Genomic DNA, 19,564 nt, shown 5'->3' with positions numbered 1-19,564 from the left:
GTTCCTGAAGTTGAGTGGGGAAAATGATTGCGGTGGACATGAACAATGAAAACAAATTTCACATTTTTAAAGCAAAGTTACTAGAAGAATACAGTGGAATTGCTCATTCACAGTTGACAGATTCCAAAATTTTCATGTAGGCAGTAGGCGTATTTACATGACAGGCAAAATGGAAGCCTCACAATTAACAATCGAAGTAGCAAACTACACAATGGATAAAGATGCTAATTGCTGCACTCTCAAATTTTCGAATTACGAAGCAACACAACAGTCATTTGACGCTATCAGCCACGTTGTCTAGAAGGGAAGTTATCTTCTTCTGCAGCTCTGGCTTGTTGGCCCCAACAAGCTTGTCAATTTCCTGCCCATCTCTTAGAAAGAAAAAGGTTGGGGTAGCTTTGATATCCCATGAACTGCTGAATTCCTGTTTTACCAAGTAACATTTAAATTAAGCCAAAACATACTAATTAAATGAGACATGGGAAAGTTAAATTACTAATGCAATGCCATTACTAAGTTCAGCACAATCTGTGCTCATTGGATAGGTCGCAAAATCAGGTTGATCTTATATTTATTCCATGTTTATCCAACATCTATCTGCACTCTGCATGTTGTATGTACAACAGTTAAAAACGATGATATCATGCAAATATAGCACCATTTCAGAAAGTTCCACCAATTTAGATTTTAGATGGATGATAAGCAAGCACTTAACCCAAGGCTAAAAAACAGGATTCCAAACATCAGGAATGCTAGTCAATTTTCTTTGCCAAGTACACAAAATAATTTTATCACTCACCGGTAACTCATCAACATCAACCACCACGAACATTAGAGATGGGTATTTCTCAGACAACTCACGATAGAATGGTGCAATCACCTTACAAGGACCACACCATGTTGCGCTGAAATTCACCACAACCTGAAACATCCATCTTCAGTACAAGATTGAAAATACTTTACAGAATAATAATGATCAAACAGATCAAATCAACTTTTAATGCAGCAGTAATTTAAAAATTAACCAGCACACGCAATAGCTGGCTGCAAGCAAGCATATCCTCATGGGAAACAAATGTGAAGGAAATTTAGAATGAGCATACTAGATTCTCTTGTTTTGATTCTTAAAGTAAACTACTTGAAAGGTTACCATCTCATATTTTCTAAAAGCAAAAGCCTTCAAAGTCCCTTTGCAAGATGTACACCAATCAAAACACAACAGTGGTGCAATGATCCCCATAAAATGTTGTAATAATGCTCATTACATTCTTAAATGAAGTCAAAGTAACTTACTACTTTTCCATCCTTACTAGCTTCTGACAACTTCTCGTCCCAGATCTCCTTGGCAGTAATGAGGTGCACATTACTGCCAGCAAAATCAAGATGCTGATCGGAATCATCTTCCCCCTGTTGACAATAAAAATATCAACATCAAAAATTTTAATTGCAATTATTCATAGTAGTATATACACCAAGTATGCTTTCATGCTTAGAAGTGGGAAGGCACAATTTAATCCTATAAAACAAATGTAAGAAAACAGAGGTTAGAGAAAAGTGGAAGAGTAAACCTAGTTTGGGCCAGCCATGGAATCAAATATTTCCATGTTCAAGATGATTCACTATCTATATTCTCTCTAAACACAGACCTATTTATTTGATGAAAAGCTCAGAAAATAGACACATCAGAGCATGTTTGCTTAAATGGAAAACAGTTTCATTTTCTAAGAGAACTCTAGCTTTCACGTCCTATAGAAAACCAGGGAAAACTTGGAAAATGCATACACCTGTTAATACTAAAAAATGGTTTCCTAATTCAAAAACCTTTTGAAAAAAATTAACTTTCACATTTAAAAAGTAAATCATTAAAAAAATATATCTAAAGATTAGATAATTTTCTTTAAATTTTTTAAAAAAAGATAAGATAAACACCTTTTCTAATTTTTAAAAAAATTATAAAACATTTTTTAGAAAATAGGCCTGTTTGAGGGGCTAATGCCTAATAGTAGACATTTTTATAAAATTGAGGGAACAATTAATAAATTTTTTCATATTATAGGGATTAATAATAAGGCATTAAAACTAATGGAATGATTAATTAGTAAATTTTTTAATACCTTATTTTTCAAACCGAGAGACTAACCAATGAGTTTCCTCATATTATAGGGACTAAGTAGTAAATTTGCCTTTTTTTAAAAAATAACCATGGGATTTGATCAAAACCGAAACCAAACCGGAAACAAGAGGAACTCCATGGAACCTTGAACAGCCTAAACCGACCCTGGCCACCTCTAGTCCAAGTTGACAATTAGTTTGAATTCAACCACATTAATCTTTTCTTTTTTTGGCCAAATTATCCCAAGATGCCGATTATTTTAAACAAAAGAAAACTTTCTCCATATTATGCCATCTAAGGTTTCGTTTCACTGCTCGAACACAAAAAACTATTATGAATACTACATTACTAAGATCTTAACTTCTTGTAGCACTACTGAGTATTGAGGAAATAAAAACACATAAATAAAAGAAGAGGAAGCTTACGAAAAGAGAGAGAAGAGGAAATAATATCCATTTTTAGTGTAATATCATTACTATAACATGCACTTACCTTATCAGAACATAAGCATTGTCCCATATCTTATATAGACAACCAAAAAGTTTAATCTGGAGCAGCTACAAGTACCAAAGGAACACTGAAAGTCAGAGCATTCAGACGTGAATCCATAAAACTTTTCTAACAAAAATAAAAATTAAAAAAAAAAACCCAATGACATATTTAATTTATCAACAGAAACTTTTGGCTTCTCTCAGAACCAAGTGAATTATGTACTTGGAGAAAAATTTTGATGATTAAGTGAAAATCAAATTCATTTTCACAAGTTTAGAAATGATGTGTATACTCATCTGTAGTATAATAATTTGCACTAACATGGGCCTTTCTCATAGAGCAAGAATGGTATGTGATTCATGAATACCTAAACATTCTAAAGGGGCAACTATTGTTACTAGGGATGATTGATGCTGGCATGCCGTGTGTTACAACGATTTAGCTCATATTCAAGGCACAATTTGTGAGATTATCTAGGCTCATAATTCATTAGATACTTCTCATGAATGTCAACTGAGTATCATAAATAAATTGCTACGGGCTCTTCATCATTTGACAACCAAAGTCATTCCTTGATAATCATCGAGAGCAGGACAAACTCTAGTCTGCTGCAAAATATAGCAAGTTTTCTACCTGCTTCTGCTTGGAAAATTTAAGCAGAGATCCAAAGTTTAAGTGGCACAATTATTTTGTTTCTTTCTATTTCAATCAATTGTTTCTTTTTCCTGTTCACTAGGTTTTCTCAATAGTCTTCGTATTCCTATGATAGAAAGACAACAAACAAAAGTGGGAGAATCTGTCTACTGTTCAATGCTTGTCCAGTGATAGACATGTGGATACTCAAATCACCCATTTTAACTAGCAAGTTGTCTGAGCTGATCATTGGAAAAAATGGCACAAAGCTGTTGAAGACTGGAATAAAAAGTTCACATGGGCTGCTAAAGCATTGAAAGGCAAAGATTTCCAAATCAGTTTTTAAAGTTAGCTTGGAAAGCTAAAGTCACTTGTGGAAAAAAAAAAAAAAGGGGTTAAAAAACAGCATATTCTTGTAAAATTTATTCTCTGATGCCCACAAAAAATAACTATCAGTTTTCCTTCGATGCCTACAAATAAAACCAATTAGAAGAAGAATATTTCAAAAATCAAGAAGTTTTGTTTCATAATAGATAAGAGTTGAGAAATTAATTATTTTTATTATAAATCACGCTTTTTGTTAGTTTGTAGCATTTGTAATCAAGTATCCTTTTTAGCCTTTGTGCTAATTTTATTTTTGTATCATGTTTCTGAATTCAGGGGCATCTGGTTTGGTTTGCGACTTTGGATCAATAAAGCGTGCTTATCGAAAAAACAACATGAGTTTCTAAATGAAAGTTCCTACGGGCTGCACTTAAAAACTGACAATTGAATTAAATTAAAATTGGCAATCAATTGAAGCAGCGAAAATTATCATATTCAAAGGCGTACCTAATTCTCTTCCCTTTTTCCTTTCGTGGCTCGATTTCACGAGAATACAAGAGGAGAAATTTCTGATTTATGAAAAGGAACCTCAATTGAATTACGATGACACTTGGATTTATATCAATAAACACTGATTTTTTTAAAAAAAAAAAAAAAAAAAAAAAAAAAAAAGAGGAACAACCATAAAGAAAAGCTGGCATATGATACACACATTACCTTGTTGAAATAGGCGACGACGAAGAAGAAGCAAAAGAAGAAGCAGTATCCAAATTCGAATTGAAATTGAAAAAAGAAAAAACCCTAGATTTATTTTTATGGAGGACTGGAACAGGGAAAACCCAAAAGAAGGAAAGAGGTCCAGATTTTTCCCTGTTTGTTTGTTTAATGCTTCATTTGTCCTTTTTATTCGCCTGCTGTAATTTCTGCATGCAAAGGACGAAGGAAACTGTTTCAAACGATGTCGTTTATCTCTCTTGAAGCCTTGATGTCGAATTACAGTTTCCTGCTTTTCCTTTTACTTTAATTACGGACCGAAAATTCTTACTATCTATATTTTTTTTTATATGCTTAACAAATTAAAATAAAGATTTTTTTAGAATAAAATTAAGAAATTATAGTTTATAATTAGTTTATCGTATTTTATAATAAAACTTATTATAATTTTATTATATCATAAATTCCTCAGTTCACTTTTATCTATCACTTTTAAAATTTAATTTATCCAAAATTAACTGTTATTTTTTAAAAAATAGAGAGTGTTAATTAATTTTTCTCTGATATCTATATTAAACATAATAATTAATTTTATAATTTTTAAAATGTCTTATACTTCACTTTTCATTGTCTTAATTATCTATTTTCTCTAATTGATTAATAGCGATAGAATTATTAATATTTAAATAATTAAGTGAGAGAAAGGGTAATTTAATTAAATTAAAAGTGAGCAAATTGCCCATAATAACCTGGTCGCTGGCTGGTCTTTTTTTTTTGCCAAACCGGCAGCGGCAGCTGGTGGCGGGTATAAAAACATGAGAATTTAGCGTTGACTGTGGTTTATAGCCTTGGAGGAGTCCGACAATGTGCCTGCTACCTTTTTTATATATAATTAATTGAAAAACCTTTTTAATTTAAATATTTAAATTTTAAATAAATTAGTTTAATATTTATATTTAAGTTTAATTTTTTTATAAAATTTTAAAAATTAAAATATAAAAATTCGGTGGACAAATTATATGTAATATTTTATTATTTTTAAATATAAACTAATTTCACAAATAAATAATATTAAATCCATTAATTAATATATTTAATTCTAAAAATAATAATAATATAACTATTAAATATATAATCCACACCTCCAAATGTATATAGATTTTATTTTGTAATTATAATTAATAAAATTTTATAATAGATGTATATTTTTTATTATTTTATATATATTATTATTTTAAATTAAATAATATATTTATTATAAAATTTTTATAATTATTACTGTAAAATAAAATTTATTATGATTGAAAGTATAGATTATATATTTAATAATTAAATTATTTATCATTAGTTTTAATTTGAAAAATTAATTAAAAAATTACATTAAATATAAATGTTTAGTCAATTTTTTTAATATTTAAATTAAAATATAAAATAACATAATGTTAGAGATTTTTTTTTAATTTAGAATATTGTTGAATTACTAATTCATAAGTATATATGAGATTATATTCAAACATTCTCGTGGGATGATTTTTGTGTGTAATTTTGAAAATTTTAACATTATTTTAAATAAAATCAAATTTAAAAGATAAAGTGCACGAGATTATATTATTATGTAAAGAAAATTATAATATGATTATAATTGTGAGATTTTTATTGGATTTAAGTAATATCTGTAAATATTCTTGATCGATATTTTTATCATGATTAAATAATAATTAGAGCTGTTGAGACTAGTATATATTATGTTTTTTACTTTTAGAGAAAGTAACTGATCTTATACGTTGAGATATGTGAGATATCTAAAACTAATATGTATGTACTTATTTTATGAATAAATGCAGTGAATCGACCCGCCTGAGAAATACATATGAAAAATAACTTGTGTTTATGGATTATTTCAGTGATGGTTGTGTAGGTAATTATTTAACTTGAAATCAATAAATAATTTTATATGGAAATTTTTATGTTTTGATTCATCTTACACGTTGTTTGGTTTATGAGTAATAGACGGGGATGAATGAGATATATTAGTAAATGTATGAAGGTATCTATTAAATTGAGATAAGATTCATCACCCTAAGTTAAATTAAGAAATATCTCATTTGTTCTATACTGGTATTAATCATGAAATTCTTACGCAAGGTGAAAAGAAATTAGTAAATGAGATTTGAAATTTCATGTAAATGAGATTTGAAATTTCATGCAATAGATCAATGGCTAATAAATAAGAACTAATATGATTTAACATTGCAAACTATGCATTGAAAGGTTAAGTCAAACCACTTTTGATATTCTGAATATTTGGATAGTTTTGACATACTGTTAGACAATATTTTTGACTTTTAAATTAATTAATTAGTTAATTATATTTGTTGTCAATATATTTAAAACTTAATGAATCACACACATAAAAAATCATACGAGAAAATATAGAGAAGTTAAATTAAATAAGATTTCATTGCATATAGATTGACATTAGGATAAAATTGTAATTTGAAATAATTATAATTATAATTTAATTAATTAAATAAAAACTTAATTAAAATTATTTAAGATTTATATGGCTTATTTATTAAAATTCTGAGCTATAATTATAATTATTTATTTAATTAGTTAAATAAATAAATAAATACTGTTACACTAAAATCCTAAGGTTTAAATATAAAAGAGCATGTTATGAGCACTTTTGTCCACTTTTTATAGAAACCTCTTTTTAAGAGTCTCTAGAGTTTATAGAAAATGTAGAGAGCTAGTATTCAAAAGCTCTCTCCTTCTCAATCCCCTAAAACTATTCTAAGATTTTTTTACTACCATTCTGTGTAGATATCATTAGAGACAGAACACTTGAACGGTTGATGGTTTATGATAACTTAACTAAAGTGAACGATTTCGTGTTTTGCTGCAAGAAAAATAAAAGGTATTTATTTTTTTTTAAAATAGTATTGCTTTCTTCATGTAAACGTGATCCATATTTGTGAAAATTTTTATTTTTATATTTCATTTCGCTGCGTTCAATTTGATTAAAACCCAACAATTTTATCAATAAATAATTCTTAGGATAATGGTTAGATTTGAGATAGAACAATGAGACAGGAGATTATTCACAATTTTAATCATTATATTTTAATGTGGCTATTATTACTATTATTATTTGATAGAAATAAAGAAATTAAAACAAGTTAAACACTAATTACCAGACTAGTTTGTTTAGTCTCACCTTATTTTCAAGATATAAAAAGTGAGTGATATTAATATTTGTTGTATTTTACAATAGAAATTACAACTTATTTATATATGAGAGATTATATCTAAACATAAAGAAAAATTAAGTCTATGATTATACAATTATTAAGCAACTGACTCATCTATCAATATTTACTTTCTATATTAACATATTTACTTCCTATAATCTATACACTTCCCTTCAAACCCAACTTGTTACATATATAATCAACTCGAGTCCCATTTAGAGTTTTAGTGAAGATATCTCCTAGTTGTTCTCCAGTTCGGATATGTCCTATTGATATTATCTTTTGTTGGACGTTTTCACGAATAAAATGACAATCAATCTCGATGTGTTTAGTCCTCTTATGAAATATTGGATTGGAGGCAATGTGGATAGCTGCTTGATTATCATTCCACAACTTAGCAGGCACCGAATTTGTGAACCCAACTTCTTCCAATAGTTGACGTACCATAAGACTTCACAAGCGGCTTGTGCTATAGCTCGATATTCAGATTAAGTACTAAAATGAGAGACCACATTTTGCTTTTTACTTTTCCATGAGACTAGATTACCTTCCACAAAAATACAATATCCAGTAGTTGACCTCCTATCAACCTTCGAGCCTGCCAATCAGTATCAGAAAAGCATAATTATTTGAGTACTTATGGTTACAATAGAATAGGCCTTGCCCTGGGGTCCCTTTAAGGTAACAAAGAATCTGCCCAGAGCATCCCACTGGGTAACAGTAGGAGAGGACATAAACTGACTTATTACACTCACTGAATATGCAATATCAGGACGAGTCACCGTCAAATAATTCAGTTTTTCGACTAATCTTCTATACCTTTCAGGATCTGCAATGGCTCACTGTCTTCTGTGTTAAGCTGAAGGTTAGGGGTCATTGGGGTACTACAAGGTTTAGCACCCAATTTTCATGTTTCTACCAACAACTCAAGAACATATTTTCTTTGAAATAAGAAGATGCCTTTCTTACACCACATAACATCGATTCCCAAGAAATATTTCAAGGAGTCTAAATCATTTGTATGAAACTGTATTTTTAGAAATTCTTTTAGGGATGTGATGCCAGCAATGTCACTTCCTGTGATAATGATATCATCCACATATACTACAAGCAGAATTACTCTACTATCAGAATTTCTATAAAATACTGAGTGATCACATTTACTCATTTTCATTCCAAACTGTTAGACCACCTCACTAAACCTGCCAAACCATGCCCGAAGACTCTGTTTCAAGCCATAAAGGGATTTTTGAAGTCTACAAACCTTGCCTGACTCCTCCTGAGCAACAAAATCAGGTGGTTGTTCAATATAAACCTCCTCCTGAAGATCACCATGAAGAAAAGCATTTTTAATATCCAGTTGATGCAAAGGTCAATCATGTGTAGCTGCTAAGGAAATAAACAATCGAACAGATGCGAGCTTGGCAACTGGGGAGAATGTATCAGAATAGTCAACTCTATAAGTTTGTGCATAACCTTTGGCCACTAAATGGGTCTTGAGGTGTGCAACAGATCCATCAGGGTTTACTTTCACTGCAAACACCCATTTGCATCCAATAGCCTGCTTTCCTGAGGGCAAAGACATCAACTCCCAAGTACCATTAGTGTCAAGGGCCATCATTTCCTCTTCTATTACAACACGCCAACCAGGATGGGACAAAACCTCAATAACAGTTTTGAAAACTGAAATAGAATCTAAAGCAGTGACAAAACAACGAGAATAAGAGGATAATTGATCATAAAAGATACAATATGAAATAGGATAAGTGTAAGTACGTTTACCTTTGGAAAGAGCAATGGGCAAATCCAAATTAGACAGTGAAGGATCAGTGGGAGCAGGATCTGTCTACGAAGAAGTGGGTAGCGAAGCGGAGTAAAAGTCTTCTAAGCTCTGGAATACACATGAAAGATGGGAGGACGACCTGGCACATGAGCGAAAGGTGTAGGAGTAGTCTAAGGAGACAGAGAGCGAACAATGTATAACAAGAGGTCATCTTCCTCCCCCTGGGAGTTATAAACAGATGATGGCGGAAAAAATGAAGTGGACTCAAAGAATGTTACATCTGCAGACACAAGATATCGATTTAAATCAGGAAAAAAAATAATGATACCCTTTCTGACGTTGAGAGTAGCTAAAGAAGACATATTTGAGTGATTTGGGATCCAATTTAGTAACCTGTAGACGAACATCACGAACAAAATAAGTACACCAAAAAATACGTGGATCAATAGGAAAGAAATATTTAGTGGGAAACAAAATGTTATAAGGGATATCACCATGAAGGATGGAGGAAGGCATGCGATTGATCAAAAAACAAACAGTGGATACAGCATCAGCTAGGGACGAGCATTCGGTCGATGTGGTTTAAAATCACATCGAACCGAATAAACCAAAAACTAAAATTTTGGTATTTATGAAAACCAAATTGAATTGATTTTGATCAAAAATCAAATCGAACTGAATCGGTCTGATTCAGTTTGATTTGATTCGGTTTGATCAGTTTGAATTTTTAATAAATTTTTTATTTTTTACACTTTATTTTTAGTATTTTAAAATTTAATTAAAATATTTTAACTTTAATATGATCTAATCTCTCTATATTATTGAAAATAATATACTTTTATTACTAATCAGTTCGGTTCGATTTTGTGAAGGAGTGTTAACACAAGAAGACTGATTAATAATCCTTTTTTATAACAAATAAGATTGAAACTCCCCAGAGAGATACTCTTTAGTATTATCACTTTGCAATATACGAACAAAAATATTGAATTAAGTTTGGATTTCAGCATAAAATGCACAAAAGATAGAAAATAATTCTGATAATGAGACACAATAATTCAATGCACGAATGAGTTTACTAATGGAAAGCAAATTAAACGTGAACTTAGGGAGACATAATATAGAGGATACAGAAAGAGAAGGGGTTAAGTTGACATGACCAGAACCCATGACAAAAGATTTAGTGTCATCAGCAAGAGTACCATAAGAAGACGATGCATGAGACTCAAGATTGAACAAAAGGATAGAATTATCCGACATATGATCGGTAACACCAAAATCAAAAATCCATTTAGAGGATGAAGACACAAGACATGCAATAGAGTTACCTGACTCGGCAATTGCAGTGATAGAGGAGGAATTAGAGGATTTCAGAGATGCTTGGTATTGGGTGAATTGTGCATACTCATCTGCAGATATCAAAATCTCCTGATATGAAGGGGCCTCAATTGCCATATGCGCCATTTGTGTTCGCTGATTCTTATTCTGTAGTTTTTGACATGTGTTCTTATATGTTTAGATTTGCGACAGTAATAACAAATGATTCCTCTTAGTCAAAAGTAGAACCTATTTTCCCAGAACACTGAGATCCTTTACCACCAGTAAAACCTCCCCTTTGTCCACTTCTGTTATTTTGTCGGCCACTGTCATTGCGGCTAACAAGGACACTAGTGGGGTGTGAAGGAATTAGAGACTCTATATGCAACACCCTAGTGAACACATCATGTAACGATAATATTTTAGAGTCAGAAAGGATCTGAGATTTAGCTGTCTCAAACTCTGAAGGGAGACCTGCTAGAAAGCTCATAACAGCTATTTGCTCTCGTTGAGCTTGTTGAGTTTTCACATCTGTACCAAAAGGCATCAATATATTAAATTCTTCGTAAACTCTTTTAAAATCCATAAAATAAGATGTCCAAGTTCTATCATTTTTCTCAGCTCGGTAAAATGTCTTACACAAATCATAAATACGGAAAATATTCTCTTTGCCAGAATATAGAAATTCCAAATACTCCATTAACTCTTTAACAAATTCACAGTGATTAATAATACTAATCACCTCACTATGAATAGAATTTTGGATCTGCAAAAACAATCGAGCATCATCCCTCATCCAATCTCTATGAGTTTCATCAGTTGGAGGATCCTTGGTAAGATGATCATCCATTTCAATACTTTGTAAATAAATACGGATTGTCTTATTCCAATCCAAAAAATTAAATCCATTTAATTTGTGTTGCATGATTTTAGTCATCACACGAATCATATCAGTTACTGTGGTTTTAACTTCAGCTATAAGGACAACTAACCCAAAGCAATAAAAATAAACACAGAAGTAAACAGTACTCGATGAACAGTGTGCGGATATGAACAGTATCAAAATATCTCCACCCAATGTCTGAACAGTCAAACAAACCTCAGATCTGATAAGGGGACAGTGCGGCGACTCCGGCGATGGTGAACAGAGCAGCGATGGAGCAGGGACGCGCCTTCATGCACCGGTGCGTGGAGCTGCGATAGGCTGTTGTGGCAGCATGTGAGGTCCACTTGTCGGCCGAACGCCCATCGGTTCTTTTGGATGCTTCGCCGGCGCTCCGGTGTCCTTCTTAGGGAGGTGATGAGACCCAAATGTTACTTTATATAGATAACCCAAATGAACAGAATCCTAAATCTCCAAAAAAAAATTTAAATCTCTGGGTAAAACTCTAATACCACGTAGAAAAATAATATTTATTATATTCTATAATAGAGATTACAACCTATTTATATATGAGATATTGTATCTACACAGGAAAGAAAATCAAGTTTATGATTATAGGATTAAACAACTTACCTATTTATCAATATTTACTTCTTATATTAACATATTTACTTTCTATAACCTTTAAGATTATCTTTCGTTATAATTCATTAATTATATTTGATTTTTATATTTATTTTAAATTTTTAAAAAAATTAAATACTAATGAGAAATATTTTTTTAGTAATAATATTTAAGGAGTGAATTTAATATGAATCTATAAAATGAGTTACATATACTTTTAGTTATTAGATTAAATTAGCTTAGATAAATTAACTATAATTTTTTTAAAGAAAAAAAAAAGAGAGAAGATTGGAAATCTAAAGGAATTAATATCATGTAGTCAGTGGAACAACGTGGAAAACACCAAATAAATTCAAAAACCATGACAAGACGAAATCTAGAAGGTTGAGTTCTATATTTATTATACCATCTCCACATTTTACCCAAATTTCACATTTTTAGAATTTTCAAAGCGTTGAATATTTATTTTTCTCATTTATTTTTAATAAAAAGTTTAGTGTGTTTTTTTTTGTTTTTATTTTATTACATTTAAACTTTTAATTTTAATACTATTGAAAATCTATTTTATTAGATAAAAAATGTGTATTACTTATTATAAACGAATATTTTGTTACTAAAAAATAAAAAATATATTATTTTTGTTATAAAAAATTTTATTTTATTTTTTTTTTGAAATGGAGAATTGAAAAGGTGAAAGACTTCTCAAATTTACACATTACACAAACTTAAATATAAGATTATTGATTTATTTCACCAAAATATTAAAATTTTAGTGGATTTATTTACACGTTTTCCAATACATTAATCAACCGTCAGTTAAGTGTAAACACTTTAATTAACTACAAAATTACTTAAAATTTAAATAATGATAACTTTAAATTAACTTATAAACACTAATAAATTTTTTAACCATAATAGATTTTTAATATTGATGTTCTGAAATTTAAAAAATAAAATTTAGAATGGTTGTATAAACTTATTTAAAAAAGAAAATATTTCTTTTAAAAAATAAAATTTATAGTGGTTGTATAAATTTATTTGGAAAAGAAAATGTTTCTATTTTTATCTCCTTTTCTGTCCGCTAATGACGCATAATCGCTTTTTTGTTACAGTACCAGAACCACCTGTTTATGTCATTCAAATTTGTACATACGGAGGCGTCAAATCCCTCTCCACGCCAGACAGCCATTTAATTCTCCTAACGCGCATGCGGATAGAACTGTAAAGTGATTAAACCGCAAAGTGATTGGACTAGCTATTTTCTCTCACATCACATCACCGGACTGAATTAGCTCCTGTTGGATCCGTACTCATATGAAATCCATCGCTCCTGTTGGATCCGTACTCATATGAAATCCATCGTTTCCCACATATTCGAATTAGGATTTGCTCCATGTATTCGGATTAGGACTTTTCGGATTAGAACTTGCAGTGTTGAGTCAATTTGTTTAAAGAGATTAAGACTTGCAGTGTTGAGTCGATTTATTCAAGGAGAGCCCAGAGCCTGATGGACTTTGAACCTACGTTCTTCTTTAGAACTCAACTTTATCTCAATCTTCTTTAGAACTCAACTTTATCTCAATTTATTCAATGAGAGTCTGATGGGCTTTGAACCTACGTGCTTCTTTAGGGCGACAATCATCAAATACTTTATCTACTTATCATGTAATGTATCATGCGGAGGAGGGATTATTTGACACTTTATCTGCTTTAATAAAACATGATATGATATAATAAATTAATAAAAATTACAAATTTTGATATTATAATAAAAATATGATAAATACCTTTATTGCCCGTCAATAACTAAAATGAGAGAGGTCCTTGAAACCACGTTAAAATGGAGAATTTTCAAACCGCTAAAATGAAAGAAGAGCTATCAACGCCACAAAAAGTTAAAGCTTCAAACAACATTGTCCACATTAAAACATCCTTGACCATACAGTTAATTCCAGCCAGCCCCCCAAACTATAATTTCCGCTGAAGAATACAAGTTCAATCCCTAACATCCTCTCTCAAACCAAGTCCAAAACTTAAAATGGATTCGACAAATTTCATAAATAAACACAACCTATTTATACAGATACAGTATCTGACCAACCATCATCATCCCATGGCATACTTCTGAGTCCAGCTGCGTGCAGTTGCTTCATATTTGGCTCGATCAGTCTTGTACATATGGGCAATCTCTGGGACAAGAGGGTCGTCAGGATTTGGATCAGTCAGCAATGAGCAAATGGAGAGTAATACCTGACATGGAGAAGTATGGTTACATTAACAGAGTAGTAAACCCAAAAAAACAAAAATAACCTTAGAAATGGTATTAAAAAAAAATCAAAACTACATAAATTACATGCGTTAGGAAAGAGAGAAGAAATATTATCATTTGCACAATCACTTTTATAACCCGAGACCTAAGCTATAAAACAAACCATAATTGCAGGGGGGAAAAAATTGCAAGTCCAAGGCAAAATAATTTCGAGGAAAATTGGAGGTGATGCTGTGCAGTTATCAGCATAATCTCATGGATGGGATTCAAACCTTAGAAATGGTAAGAGCAGGGCTCCATTGTTCTTTAAGGATATCAAGACATATGCTCCCGTTACTGTTTATGTTTGGATGGAAGACCTTTGTCCGAAATGCAACCTGAAAACAGAACAATGTTACCTTTGGATCATATGAGCATGGCTAGAAGCATCTCTCAGTTGCAAAAGTTACCTTTGGAGGCTTGAATGGATAGTCAGGAGGAAAATGGATAGTAACTAGAAATACACCTCCCGCATATGGGCTATCAGATGGTCCCATGATTGTTGCTTGCCAGTGGAACATGTCGTCAGCTACAGGACCTGATACAGATAAATCATGAATCCAAAGGTTAATTGACAGACCATGACGCAAGGTTGCACACATAGTGAGATGATGGAAGCAGGATGGATTTTGGGTGGGCAGGACCTCATCCTACATAAAGTACAGAAGGCAAGGAAAATTCAAGGTTCCATTATGAAATTTATTAGCCACTTATATAATTAGAAAGATTTTCCAACTCCCTATCCAAACATAAGATAAAGGAGGAGCATTAGAACTGAGAAGCCATTTGCGGGAGAGATTCTTATCTGGTCAGAGGAATTAAACATTTAAACTAAAATTGCATATAATGTTGTACCACGCAGGACCCTATCTGGTCAGAAGAATTAAATGCTTAAAACAAATCCTAAAGTCAAAGTGTTATGATATGGCAGCCCACGGCTCCATGCATATGGTAGAATATGAAGAGAGACCACTGCATATAATTTTCTATTTACATATAATGCCTTAACAGAACAAGTTATATTACAAACATGAAATTCATTTTAAAAATAAATGGACATATAAAATCTTCCCATTATCACAAGCATTTCTTGGCAAAACTTGGAGCGCAACTGTACAACGACACTTTTTAAAAGAACTCGGTAAAATTCTATAAAAGATAATGAGAATTCAAACTTAAAAATATAATTTATCTTAAATGGATATCTTCCAAACTTCATGATCATCAGCAATATTTTATGAGAGAACATTGAAGTGCAGAAAAACATGAGAAAACAGCATGTCAAATTTGAAAACATATTTTCAAATCACTAGTACTTCTTTTTGAAGAACTCCATTAAGATTGGAAACCCAGAAAGCTGTTTGTGAAATATAACAGATAAAGGGAAAAAAAAAAACAGCAACTTGAATAAAGAAGCACATGCAGGAGGGATAAAGACAACAATGAAGAACAAAAAGAAAAAAAAAAAAACTATATTTCCGCATATAAAGTTGAAAAATCATAATACATCATCAGATGGCTATAGTGTCTATGCTCCAACCCCCAATAAATAACCACCAGAGCCACAGAGCAAGGCTGAGATGATAGTGGCAGAGATTTAATTAGACTATGAACGAGCAAAATCAAACTCAGCGGTCTAATAATAGATGAATCAATTGAAACAAACCTGCACTGCAAGAAGTAGGTGGGTCTTTCTGCAAATCATTAAGTTCCTTCAAAATTCGCTTGGAAGCCATGATGCTTCAACCAGGGACCTGCAAATATGGCAGACAAATCGAAGATGGAAAAACTGAGTGCTCCTAAAAATACAGATAAATTGGAGGCTAAAATAAAAGCAAACAATCACACAACCCTACAAAAGGAGATTCAGATAGAGAGAGAGAGAGCAAATAAAGAAGAGAGTAGAGAAGAAAGAGAGGACCTGAGGATGAAAATTAGGGTTTAGAAGGGGAAATCGCGAGTGGACGGAAATAGCGGTGAGGGGAAACGTGTTTCAAGCAGATCCACAGCCACAGACACAGCCAAAGCCTCCCCTTTGCGTTACAGAACCAGAACCGCTGATTCCCCACGCCCTGATTTTGCACCTTTCTCTCCCTTATTATTCAGAAAAATCAGTCACGGAGGTCAGAGGGGTCTGCTTGTGGCTTTGGAATTTGATTATACTATTAGTCGATGCCAAATTTGCAATTAGTTTCTTATTTCATGATTTTTTTTTAATAAAAATTTAAAAAAATTTAATAGCTTTAAATTAAATATGTTATATCATAAAATCAATTAAAAAATATAAATTATAAAGAGATCAGTGCAGATTTTAAAATATTTTACTCTTGACTATAAAGTTTATTTTAGGTTATGGAATTTGTAACATATTTAATTTGGCACACATAAAATTTGCTTTGCTTATTTTCTCCCTAATCACCAAGATTTCAATGACTTAGATTTATTATATTGCTATAGGTGTTTGAATATCATATTGGATTAATTACAAAACATATGGGATATGCAAAATGATAATATCAATCTAACAATTTTAAAAAATCATTGTATCAATTAAAAAAAAAGACATTTTAGCAGATATTATATTCTTAAGTAGATTTTCAAGTCCAATTAGCCTACCTATTTAGGTGAGAATTGATGTTGAGATTCGATAGTGATAAAATTGTGATAGTTAATAGATATAATAAAATTCTTAAGGAGTAACTAAACTAAGTTCAACGATAACAGTAGTAAATGAAAATCATGGAATTTGATGATCGCCGGACTTTTTTCTACCCTGGGTGAGGTCGGGTCCAATAGGAGAATAATTGCTCAAAGCCCATCAAGCCCTCCTTAGATTGACCAACTCAGCATTTAAGACCTCGATCTAGACACGCTGGGCCGGATGGATTACTTGCGAGCTCAGACCCAGTAAGAAGAAGCCCAATTCGGTGATGTGATGTGAGAGAGAGGAGTTGGTCAAGTTATTTCGCAACCCTACCCGCACGCGTGCCAGGAAAATTAAATGACCGTCTGGCATGGAAAGGGGTCTGACACGTCCGTTTGTAGGGGTCTGAGTGACATAGACAGGTAGCACGGAAATGGGAGACGTCAGGAGCGGGTAAAAAATGAGAGAGAATCTTTTTTAGAGGTCTTCTTCTTCTAATTTTTTCCTCAGCTCCATATTTTTATTTTTCTCTGCAATTCTTGCATATCGATACTACACTAGTTCATGAACCTGATTTAAATGTCGAAGGGTCTCCATCGGGGGCATTTCCAGTAGATCTCTGACCATATTTTCTTATTTTGCAGGTCGTTTCATCAAATTGAATATTGAGATACTCATATAATGGATCCATGTGATGGAGTAAAAATGAAATCAAATCTATAGTAAAGTAAGAAGAAAATGAGATTTATCAGAGTTGAATAATATATTTAAAGGGTTTTGAGTTTTAGGTAAATAAAAGATATTTTTAAAATATAAGGAAGATGATATTTTTTTAGAAAATTAGTGATATATGTATATTATGATAGTACATGATACGCTGGTCATATGTTTCTTTTTATGGAATAATAATCCTTTTTGATAAGGTTTTTTAGTTGATTTATTAATATTTATCGATTTGTACTGTATTATATATAACGTGATAATATACATATTTAAAATCTTGTATAAACATAAAAAATTAAAGTTAGATATTCTTCGAATATGAGTTTTGAAAATCGAGATATTGCCTATTGGTACGAAATTTAAAGACCTTGATAGGTCGTGCACATTGAAAATTCGATCATATCAGTAAGTCATTTAATTCGTAAGTAATATCTCTAATACACGTATCTGATTTTAGGAAGGCTCGTACTTTATGTTCAGGAGTGAAGGTGAACTCATTATAGCAGTAAAGCCAAAATCTAAAAAGCGGAGGTCCTGTGAGAAGTAACTTTGGAAAAAAACCTTCACACTCTGCTAATGAATTCCTTTAACCGTTGCTTGGAATGTTAAATTTTAAAAAAATTTAAAACAAATAAATTTTTTTCTCAAATTTTTATATTTAATAAAATTAATAATATAAAAATTCAATTTTCTTAAATTCTTCTGATAATTAATTTTAAATTAAAAATAAATCTTATCAAAATTGTTAAAATTTTATAAGAAATAATTTCATTTAAAGTTATTTACATTAAAATTACTTAATTAGTTATTGAAAATTATTTTTATTTTATTTTATTTTATTTTATCTTTAATTTTAAATTTATTTTTATTTTTAATTAATGATTATTCTTTATAAAAATTATTTTAATTTAATAGTAACTATTAATATTTAATGTATTTATAATTAATATTAAAAAAATTATCACATTATTTTATTAATTTTTAAAAAATAATTTTTATATTTTTTATGGTAAAAATTTATGTAAAATTCAGACTTTAAATATTATAAAAGTATTAATAATGATTTTTCAATGAATGTCATAAAAATGATTCTTACTTATAAGAATAAATATTTATATTTTATTTAAAAATAATAAATCAATTTAAATTTTATTATTAATTTATCTAATATAAAAAAATTCAATTGAATTTTATTATATTTAAATTGATTTCAACTAAATAAATTCTTTATAAATAAAAATAAGTTGAATTTCATAATAAAATTTAATTCTTTCCTTATAAAAATTGCATGGTAAACAAGGTCTTAATAAAAAATAGGGTGATTTATAATTTAGTCCCTGGGTATTACCATTATTAACAAGTCAGTCCCTATATTTTTAGAAACCTATTAAAACGTCCTTATATTTTATTTCCGTCAACGAAATAGTCCTTCCGTCCTATTTTCCGTTAAAATTAGATAAAGGAGGAGAGAGAAAATTTTTAAAATCCAATTTTACACTCAAATAAAACCATTTATTTAGTCCTTGTATATTACAATTATTAACAAGTTAGTCCTTACATTTTCAAAAATCTATTAAAATATTTTTATCTTTTTTCATATCTATTAAAACGTCCTTATCATTTTTTTCCGTCAATGAAATAGTCCCTATCTTTTCTCATATCTATTAAAACATTCTTATTGTTTTTTTATGTCAACGAAATAGTCCATTCTCATCGTTTCTTTCTGTCAACGAAATCATCCCTCCCTATATT

At 30.7% G+C, this 19,564-nt stretch overlaps 2 protein-coding genes across 4 annotated transcripts; both read right to left on the bottom strand.

The window, feature by feature from the left end:
- Positions 1-77: 77 nt before the first annotated feature.
- LOC110623775 (thioredoxin H9) lies at positions 78-4,456 on the bottom strand. 3 transcript variants are annotated; one of them, XM_021768798.2, is made up of 6 exons: positions 4,280-4,456; positions 4,070-4,131; positions 2,606-2,690; positions 1,294-1,407; positions 800-922; positions 78-424 (listed from the first exon to the last, which is right to left on the bottom strand). In XM_021768798.2, exons 3-6 carry the CDS (start codon positions 2,630-2,632, stop codon positions 272-274), a joined length of 417 nt encoding a protein of 138 aa, XP_021624490.1. In that variant the 5' UTR covers positions 2,633-2,690; positions 4,070-4,131; positions 4,280-4,456; the 3' UTR covers positions 78-271. The 3 variants fall into 3 exon arrangements, with proteins under 3 accessions (XP_021624490.1, XP_021624489.1, XP_043815869.1); XM_021768797.2 differs by having other exon boundaries at positions 2,606-2,670; XM_043959934.1 differs by lacking the exon at positions 4,070-4,131 and having other exon boundaries at positions 2,606-2,670.
- A 9,546-nt stretch (positions 4,457-14,002) lies between these two features.
- On the bottom strand, positions 14,003-16,593 carry LOC110621877 (ubiquitin-conjugating enzyme E2 28). Its single transcript, XM_021766153.2, has 5 exons — positions 16,367-16,593; positions 16,112-16,199; positions 14,856-14,983; positions 14,679-14,783; positions 14,003-14,387 (listed from the first exon to the last, which is right to left on the bottom strand). Exons 2-5 carry the CDS (start codon positions 16,179-16,181, stop codon positions 14,244-14,246), a joined length of 447 nt encoding a protein of 148 aa, XP_021621845.1. The 5' UTR covers positions 16,182-16,199; positions 16,367-16,593; the 3' UTR covers positions 14,003-14,243.
- Between the last annotated feature and the right edge of the window lie 2,971 nt (positions 16,594-19,564).

This window comes from Manihot esculenta, chromosome 9, assembly GCF_001659605.2.
Source record: "Manihot esculenta cultivar AM560-2 chromosome 9, M.esculenta_v8, whole genome shotgun sequence".
NCBI lineage: Eukaryota > Viridiplantae > Streptophyta > Magnoliopsida > Malpighiales > Euphorbiaceae > Manihot > Manihot esculenta.
Note: the sequence above shows the minus strand (reverse complement) of the source record. Positions and strands in the feature narration are given on the sequence as shown.